This window comes from Ylistrum balloti, unplaced genomic scaffold (assembly GCF_031769215.1).
Source record: "Ylistrum balloti isolate Yb309-2 unplaced genomic scaffold, AGI_CSIRO_Ybal_v1 Utg370064, whole genome shotgun sequence".
Taxonomy (NCBI): Eukaryota; Metazoa; Mollusca; class Bivalvia; order Pectinida; family Pectinidae; genus Ylistrum; species Ylistrum balloti.
Window position 1 is genome coordinate 834,036 of NW_026782110.1, and position 17,049 is coordinate 851,084.

The following is a 17,049-nucleotide window of genomic DNA, read 5'->3' on the forward strand; positions in this document are numbered from 1 at the left end:
CCGTTGTAATTTATGACTTCAGAGTGAAAGCATCGTCGTCTGAGGTATCTGGTGTCGGAGAACTTGATTTTTATAAAGAAATGGATGACCATCCCAGCATTTCCTTGTAAGTACAGTATATCACATTATGGATATAAGCAAACTTACTTGTGCATTCTAGATCTGCATGTATTTAAAGAAAATATTCTGGCTTGCTCCAATATTTAGGGGGCTGTGTGACCAAATGGTTTAGGCATACTACCATTAATTGCTATAACTTTCACCTCTGGGTCACATGTTTGAGGCTTATGTGAAGCAGTTGCCAGGTAGTACTGACTGCAAGTTGTTGGTTTTCTCCAGGTACTCTGGTTTCCACCTTATATGACCCTTGCTGTCCATAGGACGTAAAACAACAAAACTTAGAATAAAGAAATAAGTAAATAAATAAATGCTCCCAACATCTAAAACTTACCCATTCTTTAATTACTCAGACTTTTAGGCTATCGATAGGCAGTAAAGCAACAATGAAATAAAACCTTAACCTGAGTTTAGAATTATGTAAAATCTTAAAGCCATGAGTATCAATGTGTTAACATTTGCGCATGTCTATTTTGTAGCAGAGGAAAGAGAGTACCTGTCAGGAAACAGATGTCAACATCTTTCATGGATCCTTTCAAGTAAGATTACTGTATTCTCGCATTAAATTGTACGCAAAGCCTTAGCTTTTCTCTTCATTTTAACTGTTGATTTACTAGTTATCAGTTATATTTAAAGTGAAGGAGGTTTTAAAGAATCACACCATGTCTTTATCTTTTCTTGATCATATTTTTTTTCAAAGTTACATTGATGATCTTGTCATGATAATAGTTTACTTTATTTAGAGATTAAATGTTTAGTCAAAGGCTATTTTCCTACATAGTCCTTGGTTATTCTATTTTTTATGCCGGGGCCTGGAATATATTACATTATTGTTGCACTATATTTTCAAAGCCTGTTTGAAAGGAAAAAAAAAACAACATGGACCGAAGCTTTTGGATGAGAGCAAACTACTCCAGTACCTTAGACTGCTCAACCACAGAAATTACCTATACAACCTTGTGACATCGTCAAAGTTATCTGGTCTATATGTTTCTATTTTTTTTCATTGTATTTCAGCTTGACTATTGATGTGACTGAAGAATTGGATGAAGACAATCAAGAAGATGACCCCACTTTACATATAACACTAGGGTAATTAACAATTCATTTCATATCTTTTAATTATTATTTATGATGTAAATACCCATCAATAAATTTCTGTCATGCCATAAATTAATTTGGTATTGATTAAGCATTTCAAGATCAAGTACAATTCACATTCATGAAAAGTAACTCTAAGAGCTATTGAAAATATCCCAAAGTACACAATATAAAAAATTAATTTTATCTCCACTGGCACGAAGGGCCAACATTGTTTGTCTGTCCATCCCTCCGTCGTCTTGCGTCCATCAACTTTTCCTTTAAAAAAAACTTCTTCTGAAATAACGAAAGGTCTAGAGTTACTTTATTTGGCTGGAAGGTTCCTTGGATGAAGCCTAACAAAGGTTTTCAAAAGAAATGATCTTGACCTATAGACAAGGTCAAAGGGGTCAAATGTGTTAAAACCTGAGAAACAACTTATTCTAAAATACTGGAAGGTCTAGAATGATCATAATTGACCAGTATGTGCATAACAAAATTAAAATAAAGAGTTACCTTATTTTTACATCCTGAATATATATTCTGGGCCTCTTGTTGTTATGTTTAGTAATATAATTTAGTTATATTTAGTTTTGTTTTCTATCGGTTTTTTACATGGCCATCTCCTTTGCACCATGAGAGATAAACACTTGAGTTTGCATACATCCTTCAATATAAAAAATCCATTCAATTGACACTAGTGTCAATGACAAAGTTTTTCCTAAATGCATATTTTTTCATGAAAGTCTTCCTGTCATTTGTAACAAGTGAATTTTATACATCAACCATTTTACAGAGGGGGAGAAATTGAAGAACTGGAGGACAGAGCAGGGGCAGACATTGTATTTGGGGAGGAAGATGATGACGATGAAAGTGAGAGTGATGATGTTATTGATAAGGAAGTCATTGGTCCAGGAATCTCCAAAATGTCAACTGCAGATGATGTGGGAACCTTATTGGATGACAGTTGTGCCTTGGTATTCATCCATCAACTAAAACACCTTGCAAACTTGAAAGTAGATGGAAACTGTGTGGTGAAAGGAGGTAAATTGGGGATACAAATAAAATTGGATAAAGTAGGATCTGCAGTGTATTTGACCTGGGTGTGTATTTAACAGATAAGTATACATGACATATAGATTTCTTATTAGCTATAATTAATTCATTTTGATGAAATGCACACAAACATCAGGAAATTATGACTGTCAACAGATATTGTATTACAATATACACTGTATGTATTTTCAGTTAGAAACTTGTGGCACCGTCGCACGTATAATTGATTTCAAATAAGAGAGTTGAATTTTACATGTAGCAATACAGAGTTATCATAGATTTTATTTATCAAATATTATCCAGGCCCTGGGACCTTGAAACTTCTTAATATGTTATCATTTTTAAAAGTGAAAACTACCAATGAAAAATGACTTCACCATCATAACGTCACTTCTGATTGGCTGTTTTCAAATTTAAAAATGAGATTGTATGTAAGAGTTTTGAGATATTGGGGCCTGAAAGATGCCATTCTTGACTTGGTATTACAATGTAATTCATGTACATTTCTTATGATGAAAACAACATTCAATTTCAGGTATGTGGAAATTCTAATGTTAAATACAAATGAAAGATTCCATAATGGAGACTTGCTGATCACCTCCGCCTTTCTGTTATCAGGAAATAACTTCAAAAAATGCAGTTATTCATAAAGTTACATTTCCCTTCCAAATCCAGTTTCAACAGGATACAGACAACCTATCTTGTACCATAAATAGAAGATTATTGGTCTAGCCATCAGGAAGGTGTTTTAGAGCAGTTAGAAGATATTGAATTAATAGTTTCAGATATTTTTTCTTTCAATGAGTAATTTAAATTCACCTGTTCAAAGTGCAAGTAAGTTACTGCATTGGTTTGGTGTACGTTGTTCCATCCTGGGTCTTTTTTTAATTCAAAAAGTTTCTTATATAAACTAACTAATGGATTGAGGATACTGATATGAGTCTTGTTGCATGCTGGGTGAACGGCTGCCAAGTTTGATTAAGATCAGAGAGGTCAACAGGAGCAGAAAAAGCAATAGGCCCAGTACACTTTTAATGTGTAGTTATTTATGAGGTAATATTTGTTTGCAAATGTATTTCTTTTTCATTTAAAAATAAATTTAGCTGTGTCAATTAGCAGTTATATAAAGTGATTTCATCAGAACTATACACACACAGATATAAATTTGTACAGAGGCAGATGTATTATGTTTTAACAAAGACATATTTTAATATTTTAATATTTCAATATGTTAACCTTTTACCTCTTTTAGGAGATGGTCGAATGGATTCGCCAGGTCACTGTGTACAATACTGTACATACACCTTTATGGATAACAACTCCAAGAAAATTGTATCTGTAACCACTCTAGACAAGAGAAAAACATTGAGGAAGAGCACCAATATGGAAAAGGCAGGGTTTTTGAAGGGGATGAAGGAACTGCAGAACAAAAATATCAATGTGTCAGATGTGGTCACAGATGCACATCTCCAAATTGGAGCAGCTATGAGTAAGGATTGATGGCTTATAGTCAGCTTTATAATAATAAAATATTTTTTGAGTCATTTTAGGTGACATGTTTTGTACATGTTCATGATAACATAATGCATGATGTGGTACGCTTTGTGATTGTAAATGGAAAAGAGTTTCCATGTAATACATGTATCTTAGTTCATTTTTTCAAATGCAGCTATACTAGTACTATATCATGCTGAGATAAAAAAAATGCCAACTTTGTTCAATTGAAAAACCTTGACATTCTTTCAAGGTCATGGGTCAAAAATTCAAACAAAATCTTTAGACAACTTCTTTCCTATAACCAGAAGGCCTCGAATACATGTATTGATATAGTGCGTGTAGCATGCTGGGATAAAGCACAGCCAAGTTTACTCAAATGAATGACTTGCCTACTTTCGAGGTCAGACTGGCCAAATGTTTTTGGCATATGATTATTAAGACCCATGGGACTGGTGTATCTTTCTAAGATTATTTGCTTGAGAGATAGTTTCATGTATACATGGATACAGAATATTTTGTTTGCTGCCAAGAGATTTGCATACATATCTTCTGTATACAGAGCAAGGAATCTCTTGGCAGCAGTTGACTACTATGCCCACATCGTTCGGCCTGTCCTTCATAACAAAGATGGCTCAGTAAGGTATGCTATGTATTTATATGAAAACGAATAAGATTTTGTGGTAGAAAAAAGCAAATGAAATCTAAAACGCCTTTTGTAAAATTGGTAACCAAGTTACTCTGAATCTAGTTGTCGATTGCTGTAGAATGTATGTTAGCAATATATAAATTATGGTTGCTAAAAGCCCATTTGTGGGAATCAATTGTCTGTAGTCTAGCCTGCAAACTGGAAAACCTATAAATAGTTACCAGTATAAATTTTGTACCCTCAAGTTTTTATACCAGTTTCAGTGAAACTTCATACTTCTGTTGGGGATCATGTGTTTATATGAGTGCAATGTTTTTTCCCAAAGAAATTGGTTGCCATGGTAACCTGGTCACAACAAAATTTTGCAAATAACTTGGAGCTGGGTGGGGGTATTAGTTAGCTATTGGCTTACAATTCTAGTTGTATTTTGTATTCCAGATACCATAGAACATACAGTAAGAAATTGGAAAGATGGAATGCTGTAGAAGTAAAAGAGAAGAAAACCTACCATTATATCAAGGATCTCCTATCCAACATTTTCATAAGAAGAATTGAAGACAGGGTAGGGATGAAGGGCAAAATTGTTCTCGCAGCAACTGACCCAAGGCGCTTGTCAGCTCGTCTTGCCTCAACTGAACCTCCACCAACAAGAGAGCTGGTAGCTTCAAAGCAATTTCACTTAACAAGTTGAACTGGATATCATAACTGATTTCTTTAGATGGTGACATTGACTCTAGCATTCACTTTAATGATGATGATGTGTTTTTGATGAAGATGATTTGTTTGCTAATGATGATAATGGGGACAATAACATGTGATGATGAGGTTGCTGACGACTGATATGTTGTGAACACTGATTTTCCGATGATATGTGATGGTTGTTGATAATGATCATGATGATGCTACACTGTAATGATGGTGGTTGCTGATGTGCTGTTGTTAATGAAAATATTGTGACAATGGTAATGATGATGATTATGCATGATTTTAGTTGATATTAATGATGAATATGATGATTGATGATGATGATGTTTGGTGACAGTGGGGTGATGGGCTGATGGTGGTATGACGATAATGACTAGGAATAAAAGTAGATTCAAAGTGTGAATGAGTAAGTGGTTCTATGTGCAAGAATAAAAATTTATTAAAAATAATGATATAACTGAGTTACTGATCATTAACATGTAGCAAATTAAACTACGGTCATTATACTGAAACTTCAAAATTGGCATATGGGTGCACCATGGTGAGACAGTTATGTCGCATACCAAAAGTTTGTCACTGTGACCTTGACTTCCACCTTTGACCTCCATCAAAGTATGTTCGGTGGGGGACTGTAATTCTTCAAATTATCTTGTCATATTTATAAAGAAATCAAATACTTCTGAATTTTATTTACATTTATTCATTCTCTTTAGGCATGTTTTCTCATATGAATGAAAAATTGTGGAAAATGTCAGGAGTTTGATTACATGTAACCAATGACTACTCACTTTACAATCATATATACAAAGAAGACACATGTCGAAACTATATTTTACGACAAATATGATTTTGCAGAAACAAGTTATTCCAACTCATACAACTGGTAAAGGGTACTTTTCCCCTTTTTAAAAAGTGTAAACTTTTGAATTTAATTTACATTTATTCATTCTCTTTAGACATGTTTTCTCATCGGAATGAAAATTTGATGATGTTGATAATGTCGCATTGAGATCGAAAATCACTTCCATTAAACTAAGAATATAAAAAAAATCATTCGTAAATTCCTATTTTTGTCCGATTGAGGTTTTTTGCCTTGATAAAGTGTAGAAATGACTCTCAGAATGCAGGATTTTGCCAAATTTATATCAAAGATTTTCTGTGGGGTTGGACCCCCCCCCCTAGCAGGTTCACGCCTCAACTCAAGCCTTCCGCTCTTAATTTCCCCTTTATACATAAAAGGGCAGGAAAACAAAACAGCTAGATAAATCCCTGTCATTGTAAACACTCATGAAGGCGAAATTAGTCCATATGAACTTCACTGTATCCTTGATGGGATAAAGTCAACATATTGGCCATACTGATCAGGATACTTGTCCCGAATTGCCCACATACAACATCTTGGTATCACCTTTCTGGCTCCTGCTCCAAGGTGTCCATTTATCAGCAGGATGTACTACCTGTAGTTATTTACATCCCGGTCAGCATCAATGGCTAACACATCCTGCCTGTACAGCTGGGTGAAGCGCAACACCACATTATCCAGTATTCGCGCGTTGAAGTCCTGTGAATGAAAAAAAAAATCGGTTAATGCATCAGTATACTGATTAAGATTACACCAGTACCAATTTTGACTTAAATCTGTCACTTAACTTGTCTTATGTCCACAGGTTTCATGAATAGTAAAGACAGTAGTTTATAATATTGGATTATTATTGTACGTCCTTTCGACAGGTAGGGTCATTCAGGTGTATATGTTATTGGAAAAGGAATTTAGAGAAATCACCTAACAACTGACCTGCTCTACCCACTCTAAAATCATATTCATAAATACTCTTATCGTCGAATAATCGCTTTAGGGTGTCTTCTCACTTAGCCAACATTTTTAATTTTGGGGTATATAGGTAAGGTATTTTGTTGGCCAGGTGATACGATTTAGTCTCACTTTCCCAACTTTTAGATTTCAGCATTCTCACTTTCCCAACCTATAAAGTCCACACCTTTTTCACATATTGTTCTCACTTCTGTCTTACCTTGATTTACTATACTGTTCACCCAAAAAAAAGTCACATTAAATGCTTATGAATATAAAGAGTTCAATATGATAAAACTGGTATTTAGATATTGAGTAATTTTGTAACTGTTTCTGTTTAATATATGAACACTAGTCACACAGAAAACTTGTAGCCTACATGAAGAAGATAGTATCCACCCCTCCATTTTCTATGAAGTTGATGTTAACCTGTGCATTAGCCATCATTGAATATGAACGATTTGAAAATATGAAAATTAGCGCAAGACCTTTGATATGTTTTATTTTAATCCCAACCCAACCAAGCCAAGAAGAATTGGTAACACCCATCCAAGTTTTGTTGTCTTCTGTCATCACGTCCATGTTTTAATTAATATGAGTTACAACAACACTAGTATATTAGGTAAACATTTAGGTACACAATTACTATTATTTCACGAACTGGAACTATCAAATGATAAAACAACATTTAAGCACTTAATGTTAACAATATCTAATTATATTTAACAATGCTATCAATTATGTAAGTGATTAACAGAAGACACAACAACATCTAATAGGATATTATATATTTTAGAATTACTGCTAGCACGGAATAGATTTTGTTTTTGCGCTTTCAGTTCTAAATCTGTCATTTTGAAAAAAAAATATTGATTAAACACTTGTAAATACATTTCTTATTGATATCACAATTTAAACTCTTGAGATTAAGATTTTAGAACATATTAAATAATGCATGTAGATTTTAGTACATATATATTAAGTAATTGCAGCAAACATTTAAGACTTAAATATGATTTTATACATGAATTGAGTTAAATTTTTATTTTATAAATCATATTCAACTTGTCATTTTTATATATTCTGTCAAGGAAAGTAGGAACAGACTATAGCTGAAAATCACTCGGGTGTAAAATTTGACATGTTGGCCAGGTAGCACAGGTAAATTTCAGAATGTTGGCTAAGTGAGAATGTTCGACCGTGTCCTAGCCCCCATTTAAGGGCCTCTTTGCAATTAATCGTAGTTTTTCTCGTAATCTACACGTTTTTGTGTCATATCTAAGCATTGAAAGATGTGATCAACAGATACGTTAGATGATTTCCATACAGGATATATATAGTATTGATTGTATTTATCGGTAACATCTTTTTACAAGTGATGACACATGAACGTACTACTCACCTTTTCCTCAATTTTTGTTTTAGCGTCTGAACATATCACGTGACTTCCTCATCAACATTCATATCCTGGTGTTGATTAATGAGACTAATTCTGGCACCGATATCTCCGGTACCCTTTCAATTTCAAATTCGAAACTTTATACAAGTCTTTATTTATATATTATCTATTAGTAAACAACAACATTTCCAGTCAATAAAATATGAAATACATCTATAGCGAAGTGGGACTAGGTCTCTAAACTAGGCCAAAATATAAATGAACCAGAAACTTGACCCTGTGGTACAGCAGACTACCGAGGAGATAAAGGAATAACCTTTAGTCATGTCTGCCTCATACCTCTTAAGGTATCACACAAATACCTGTGATAACCTTGGCAGGAGGTAGGGACTATTATAGGGGAAAATATGGAGTATACTGCATGGATATTTGTCTGTCTGATGTTCGTGGTCTGCATACTAACCATTGTCACTACGTCAGGGACAACACCCGGAATAAAAGACATCTTCCTCGGACGGTGTCGGGCTTACCAAGAGCTCCTCCAGCCGTATCCTCAAACGTTTGTTGATATACGTTAATGTCTCTTTATACATGTCATAACAAAACATGTCGAAACTTTCGTTTTGTTTCTAACTTTTGCAGGTATTGTTCGACTGCAACTTCTTAAGGTTCAACTTTCGCGGTTTTTATTGAAAACGAGGTTATTAAATTTTAACGAAAATTCCGCAATCTGTTGTTATTGTCGAAATATCATTTAATCATCAGAGAACCGGCTGGTGACGGTACAGTCATGTCAACGATAATCTGTTTACGTGTGCAATTGTTTTCATGTTTAAGATTAGAACCCCACATGCAATATAACGTTCGCTTGTGGACATAGCGGAATAATATTACCTGTTTCTATATACGTAATGCACATTTGTTCTAAATTTGGTAACAGTAACAAAAATAGGCTTTCGAATACATATTTCATTCACGTTATAATTTTTTTTCGAGACAGAAGCAGTATTAAGATGATTTGATTGTGTACACCAGGATCCCTATTGAGTCTGGAAAGAGTTCCTTTTGAACCCCCCACCCAAAATGACTACCAGTAGGCCATAATAAGTATCTAAAAGGGTTTGTTTTAAGGGGTACCAAGAAAAATTGGGGCATGATCTTAAAAACAACCCTTTCAGACACTTGTATTATATTTACCAGGTATAATAACCCATTGGTAGCCACTTTGGGTGGGGGTTCAAAAGGAACTCTTACCTTGAGTCTAATGTTAAACATCTTTGTTTATCATAGCGTGCTGGATTGTAACTCAACTTGGGTGCAATTTGAGGCGTCTTTTGTGGGAAAGGATCCGTGTAAATTGACGTCCCAGGACTACAGTAAATTCGTAGAAACGACATTGTCTTCTGTTCCAGAAGATAAGGTAAGTGTGTGTGGGGGTGGGGGGGGGGGGGGTCTTTGATAGATATGTAGCGTACGTAAGATATAAAATTATATCCATGTTATAACCATCAAAGTACACTAGTCGCCATTTTATTTTAGCTTAAACAATGATTATAATTTTAAAAACATGTCCCGGTCAACTTATCAGGATTTGTGTAAAAACTAATAACAAAAACAACTATATTCCGGAATGGAGTTATTTTCCCTTATTCGGTAAAACATGACATGATTCGGTATCTTACAGACCAGTGTAAATTATACATAACAAATTATATGTGATGCTGATGCTATAGATATGATAGCTGACAGATTGGGAGTATTGTTTTGTGCTGTCTGTTTGTCTATTGTCAACTTCAACCTTTTTATAACTATTGCACCGTAAGAGGTAGGGTTTTCATATTTGGCATGCGCGTTCCCTGTAACAAGACCTTTCCGCTGGTACCGGAAGTTTTGACCATGTGACCTTGAATGTAACCCGTGGTCTACCTTTGAATAGTTTTTAGCATTGACCAGAACGATTGCACCATAAGAGGCAAGGTTTTCATATTTGGTATGTGTGTTCTTTGTGACAAGACCTTTCGGGTGGTACTAACTTTTTTTACCATGTGACCTTGACCGTGTATAATTAATACAATGAAGACACAGGTGTTTTGCATACTGTACATGCGACTAGCACATGACTTACACGGTACACTTTTAATGTCCTACTCCTGAATTTTGTTGCAACCGGGGACTTAGTGTTCCATAAAAAAATCTGGTTTCCTTCGATAATCAGAATTCCTCGCTAACAATCACACGTGGCTTTAACTACATGTGTGTGACCGGCCATGTTTACTATGCTTTACAGCAGGGAGGGCAATGGAATAGGGGAAAAGAGCAAATTCTTCAACATCCTACTTCTCTCGTAGGAATGATATTTACAACATCTTTGTCTAAAGCATTCTCAAGTGAAGGGTACTCAGTTTTGTATAAACGGTTAGTCTCGGTTACCTGGTGCCAGAGAGGTGGGGTCCAACTGGGAAAAAAGAGAAAATTCTCTAAAATCCTATTCTCATGTAGGAATGATTCGATTTTACCCAAATTTGGTCTGAAGCATTCTTGGACGAAAGGGCATAATTTTCCTATGAACGGCAGGACTCGACCACTGGGTTGGGGCCCAATAAGAGAAGCAGAACATGTTTATCCTACGTCATTTGTAAGAATGATTTTGTTTACATTAGGTCTGACGTATTCCTGGGTAAATTGAAATCAGTTTTGTATAAATGGTGGATCCAGGCCATCTGGAATGGGAGGGACAGTACCCATTCGAGAGGAAATTCTTTTTAGAAATGGTAGGATTCTGTACCAGTTTGGTATAAAGCGTGAAATATTTGGCTGACCCCTTGACAGAGGGGTGGGACCAAAACGGGCAAAAGATATATTGTTTGTTGTGTGTATAGAAATTTAGAATTTCGTTTCTTTCGGTTTGAATGAAGCTGCCGCCAAACACAAATCTAGCTGAGCGATACAGGCCCTATCAACCTCTTGTTTACGGTTACTTACGCCTTAGTAAAAAGACGTTCTATTGCAAGGTAGACAACCAATAATCTACTATTTATCAACCTGAACACATGATTTTTTAAATTTTTTTGTTTGTTTTTGTTTTATTTTGTTTGTTTTGTTTACTTTTTATCAAAGGCATTGTTTTGGTCAGGCACGTATCGTGTTGCGCATGAATATGCAGATGCGGGAAAACGTTTTATCACACTGGAAGACACATTGTTAGGTTACATGATGAACGGCTTGACATGGTGTGGACAGACAGTGCCACCTGGTGTAAACTATAAGAATTGTCCATCCTATAACGAATGTCCGGTTACTGCCAGTACTGCATTTTGGGGAAAGGCGTCGTCACAGGTAAACCACACAATACAAATACGACCTATAAGTTGTTAGATAACAATTTCAAGATCTGAATGGACGAATACTGTGAAGTTTGTAATAAAATCGATAAGGAAATGTAATTTGAAACATGCCCGATTTGCCTTGAATGATACATATCACTGAGTTTTGTTCAACCGAACCCTTGTTTACACTGGCTATTTTCAAAAAATGTAGAATGCACAGAATCATTTAACATAACCCTTTTTAAACATATGTAGTTTGCGTCCCAAGCAAAAGGAACGGTAACTCTCTTACTAGACGGGTCAAATCAAACCAGACCAGCCTACAGTACTGACAGGTAAGCCACTACAACATTTAATATTACATATTGGATTTCTGTATAGAAACTGGATATAGAATACAGATTTTTGACGCCATTCCTTTTCATGTTTTTTTTTATACATACTTTACCTTATAACAGAGTTCTCTGTAAATGGTCAAAAGTTACTACGATGTATCTTAAAAGACCGGACCATATTTAATAGCGTGCTGTTAATCAATAAAACAGAGTGACACATAAGGTAGAAAAAAAATATCGGAATCTTGATTCATACTCAAATTCGATGAAACTGACGCAAAATATGAGCAAATGATTTACATGAAGACTCCCCGAATAGTAAAAGGAGAAAATACGAACAGGTGGTCCGGAAAGGGAAAGCGTCGTTTGCTTCATCGGCGACATCCCACAATCCAGGTGAGTAATGTCACGTTCCCAAATTAAGAACAAGGTTAACAACAACAGAACCACCGGACAAACGAACGAGCATCAAATACGCACGACTTCATAGGATAGGAGAAAACAATGGGGGTCCTAATTGATTTTTTTTTATTTTACTTGTGTTCAATGTTCCATTATGACCTCGAATGTGACCAATGTCAAGTTGGATAATTTGAAATCGAACCAGTAATATTATCAGGCGTTTACATGCTAACACGATTTTGGCAAAATAACTACATTTAAAACCATAAAAAAATTGAAAGAAAATAAATGTAAAACCTGGTAAAAATCTAACATTTTGTGATTGCAAATAATGTTTTAAACAACGCATGGACCATCATACAAAAATGAGTTGCTATATGGATGGCAACGAGAACAATATTTCGTAACTACGGTGACATTTGGAAGTGAGATTTATGATTTTTTTATGCCGGGGCTCTTACAACATGAAAGCAGAAGAAAGATTTCTGGTAGTGTTGTATATCTGCCGGGGCCAAAGTTGGCTCATTTCATTCTTAAATATAAACGAATTTAAAACACAATAAAGCCATTGATTGGCGCAATCATAAACAAAATAGCTGAAATTTTCAGAATATCGTAAAATTGTGCAAGAAATATAAAAATAAATGATGATCACCACTTTTATCATACTAGGTTAGGTACGCTATTGTGTAAGTAGTGTTAAAGGACAGTCTGTAGCAAAACGTTGCGACATTCGCAACTTGGTAGACTACTGAAGTCAAACCGACAATTTTCTTTACAATGTAGTAATGATGGCAAGGCGGGTGATTTGTTTTGTACGTATCGTTGTGATAATCTACTGGAAATCCCTTCCTAAATTTTATACATTGTTAAAACTTCATATCGTCTGAGAATACAATACGTTTTTGATGTAACCAGATATCGCTAGTTATCGGGTTTGTAATCCATGACAATATGGACGATTACCAGGAAAGTATGTTTAGGTCGAGATGTATAAATACGAATTGTATTACGCGTAGCATGTAAAGTCGGAAAGTCATCGATCTTTTTTCTATTGATGAAATGACTATTTAGTTAGTCAAGCAGTATGAAATTGACACAGGAATGAAAATACACAACTCCTTATGAAAGTTTATATAATTGATTTTCAGACCAAATTTTATACATAATCTCATATCGAACTCGCTTAATTCGAACCGAACTCGCTTTATTCGAATATGCAGATACTGTGTAACTGTTCAAAAATATGCAATTTCGTTGGTTCGTTGTATCACGGTTAAATCTTGATCCGGAAATCCAGTATAACTGTTTTGTTTTGTCATTCCTTGGTTATCATAGTCATGGATTAAGAGTTACCTCGATATAACGGGGAAAATCCCGAAAGCTTCGAGTTAACGGAGTTTGTACGAGGTATATGTGATGTCTTCTGTGCAAGGTTATGTCTCGAGAAAGCGATGATGACTTGTGTAAATATCGCAGCACACCGTATTCTTTGAAGGAATATCAATAATTGTTATGTATTATTGTGAGAAAAATGTTTTGCTCCTGGGTTCAATCGACCAAACGGATGCTGCGGAGTTTGATACAGGCTGGTAATTAAAAATCAAGATGTCCACAGGCAACCGGTTGTTCGATTCCAGACGGAAATCCAAGCTGCCAACAAACATACACAATTAACACATTGTGGTACATGCAAACTGACCTCAGATTTCTGAGATTCTGTGATATGAATGATCAAATACATGTAACTGTATATCTAACTACGTATAATAACGAGTTAACGTGTAAACATTCTCCAGTTTACACCTGGAAACTAAACATTACTTACAGGGATTTATCAATATTTAGACGGCGAATGGCGTCGACGAAGCAGAAGACGCTTACCCTTTTGGAACATATGTTATAAGGTATATTCAGCCATCAACAACTGAAGACAAAAGACTAAGATTTCCTTAAATGTAGTGTCAGTCCCAATGGATCAGTTTACCTCTCTAACGATATAAGAATAATTCATCATTCTTGTTATTTAACTATTTTGCTTGTGCCATGTTCACTATAACCCGTGTACTTTGAATACCATTATTAAAACCTAAAAGTTACTTCCAAATTGTAAATCATTATGAGATAATAGAATTCATCCTTTTTTGGTTATTACTACAAGGTGTTTTATTCTTTGTTCCAATTACTTTTGTCTCCATATTCCAGACAAAAATGTAATTTCACTTTAAAGTCTTTCTTTGTGTTGTATAGTGCTAAATTATCAAATATAATGATTTATTTTTTTTATACATGATTTCGTTCTGAATTTAATAATAAACGTTCTTGTATTGACAGTCCATACATCTATTTCATTAAATAACAAAATTTCACTGTTTTCGAAATTATCATTCATCAAATATAAAGACATGTATGGTGTGAAACACAGGTAAAGTTCGGGTAAAATTCCAGATGAAGAAAGACAGCTTATATAAATCGGTATAGAATTGACCTGCCATTGTTTATTGAAAAACAACACCTTCTCGTTGTTTGGAAAAAAATATGTTGGCATTCAGAAAACACCTTATTAATTCGTGTTTTCAATATTGGCTTACAGAAATTACGTCAAGGACTGTAGTGTTAGCCAGTGGCAGAAGGCCAGATATAGCTGACAGAGGCTTGCAAACAGGATCAATATTGACTACAATAATTAGAGATCCAATTATTGATTCACTTACTTAATTCAATGTTTCGAAAAGGCCTGACTTGTAAAGTATTATAGAAAGGACAGCATCATTCTCACCTGTAACTGTTTGATACAACATTTTAATCTCCGCAGTTACTTCGCCAAGTTTGAGCTTCCTGCACTGTCTTCTGATGCAGTTAAAATGGTGAAAATTTATGTAGTGCATGACATCAACCAACCTTACAGGTAATGTTTGTGCTTAGAAATGCACGAAAAAAAATACGAGTATGTCAACATAATAAAAACCTACTCATTCAATATAATTTGGGCAAAATATGAACCAAAGAAAGATTTACACGGAAACTCATGAAAAATAAAATTCAAGATCCAGGTGCCCGGTAGAGTAAGCTTCATCGACGAAATTTTATTCTCCACGAAAATGAGTTTTCCATTTTCAGTATCTAATGGCAACTGACTGCAAAATAGTCGGAGAAACTTTCGAAAACATAATTGTATGTTTGAATTCTTTAGAACTACGGAGTTCGATGTAGGGTTCAAATTATGAGATTTTTGGACGAAAATACATCAAGCCTTGTAAGTCATACTGTAACCTTAGTAAAAGAGAAGACGTGTTACATCTTTTATACGTTACCTACTGTTTTTTATTATACAGAGAGACATGTGAAAATGGAACCCTGCCAGCTCTGCAGCAAGCTGTTAAGAATCATGGCCTGGGGTACAGTTGCCATGACAACCCACAGTAAGTGATGAACGCCTCGGTGTGATGTACAATTAGCTTTGTCCAGCATAATTTACGAACAAACAACTAGATCTGTTCATTATGTAAAAAATATTTTTCCGTGAATTAAATTTTGCTTCATTTTTATATTAATAAAAGTTAATGCCGTTAATACTATAACACTGGATTTAAACCTTTACATGCATGTACACGTTGAAAAACATGAGTAAAATTTAATACTCGTGAGCTGGGAAAACCGCCAATTACAATAGGATAGCAACAAGAACATGCTGTCAATTTAAAGCCCCAATATACGTAAAAATCACTATAAAAAAACAAACTTTATCTTATTTTCCCCGTAATATATGTAACAAAACAAATACTTTCCTTTAATTAAAGAAAATAAAACTGACTGTTTTCAATTTAAATAAAAATTGAAAAAATCGGAAAATAAACAATGTGGGACCCACAATAATTCATACATTACCGCTCGTAGCGATGACATTGCGCGTGCGCATATTCCGCGTGTGTAAACATGGCAGACACAGTATAGACGTTCACTAGTCGCTTCCTTTTTTTCCTATCATACATCAGGCCAGTTCTGAATTCTTCCGTTATAATTGTACGTCGTATCGTTTCTAAACTAATTATTCCTTCTAATAATTTCCCAAAACTGAATGTTTATCACAGGAATACCTGAAGTTTACGACAAGACTTCGCAAACAATGTTTGTAAACAAAAACTTACCGTAGACATATCTGCATGTGCTTCCTCTATAAGTAGAAACCTCAACTCTCGCGAGATCAGGTCATGAACTTTCCGACGTGGTTTGGCAACAATCGTAATTTCGATAGCGGCGTGTTTAAAATGGAGGCGTGTTTACAAATAGCGAGTTTCAACTGCTCATATATCAATACTTTATGCATAAAGTAATGGTAACTATTGTTTGAATAACTTAATTTTAACTACATCTTAGAGAATATCTCAATAATTATGTGTGATTCTACACTAAATTTTTGGTGAATGTTACATATATTGGGGCTTTAAACAATTTCAGCTGTTGAAATGAAATGAAGTATTCAGTCGCACCACGATGTATAATTATAAACAATCTTATATTGTACGAGTTCAATGTTGGTTTTTTATAACCATTTAAATATATTTTATATCCATCCACACAGACAGAACCTTACTTATAAGCAGAATACTGCAAACATTTGCGCCGAATGTATTGCACCTAAATGTAATTGCGCTTATTGCACTTTCTTAGTGTTT

At 34.8% G+C, this 17,049-nt stretch overlaps 2 protein-coding genes and 1 long non-coding RNA gene across 3 annotated transcripts; all 3 read left to right on the top strand.

The window, feature by feature from the left end:
* Positions 1 to 30: 30 nt before the first annotated feature.
* LOC132549533 (uncharacterized) lies at positions 31 to 2,557 on the top strand. The gene is made up of 4 exons (XM_060213474.1): positions 31 to 106; positions 597 to 656; positions 1,135 to 1,209; positions 1,994 to 2,557. The coding sequence occupies exons 1-4, from the start codon at positions 81 to 83 to the stop codon at positions 2,310 to 2,312; spliced, it is 480 nt and encodes a 159-aa protein (XP_060069457.1). The 5' UTR covers positions 31 to 80; the 3' UTR covers positions 2,313 to 2,557.
* Positions 2,558 to 2,978: 421 nt separating this feature from the next.
* Positions 2,979 to 5,348, top strand: LOC132549534 (uncharacterized). Its single transcript, XR_009554185.1, has 3 exons — positions 2,979 to 3,742; positions 4,310 to 4,390; positions 4,835 to 5,348. It is a non-coding gene; the product is annotated as an uncharacterized LOC132549534 (long non-coding RNA).
* A 3,369-nt stretch (positions 5,349 to 8,717) lies between these two features.
* Positions 8,718 to 15,799, top strand: LOC132549555 (ADP-ribosyl cyclase/cyclic ADP-ribose hydrolase-like). The gene is made up of 6 exons (XM_060213493.1): positions 8,718 to 8,869; positions 9,601 to 9,730; positions 11,428 to 11,646; positions 11,892 to 11,971; positions 15,189 to 15,281; positions 15,709 to 15,799. The coding sequence occupies exons 1-6, from the start codon at positions 8,718 to 8,720 to the stop codon at positions 15,797 to 15,799; spliced, it is 765 nt and encodes a 254-aa protein (XP_060069476.1).
* The last annotated feature ends 1,250 nt before the right edge of the window (positions 15,800 to 17,049 follow it).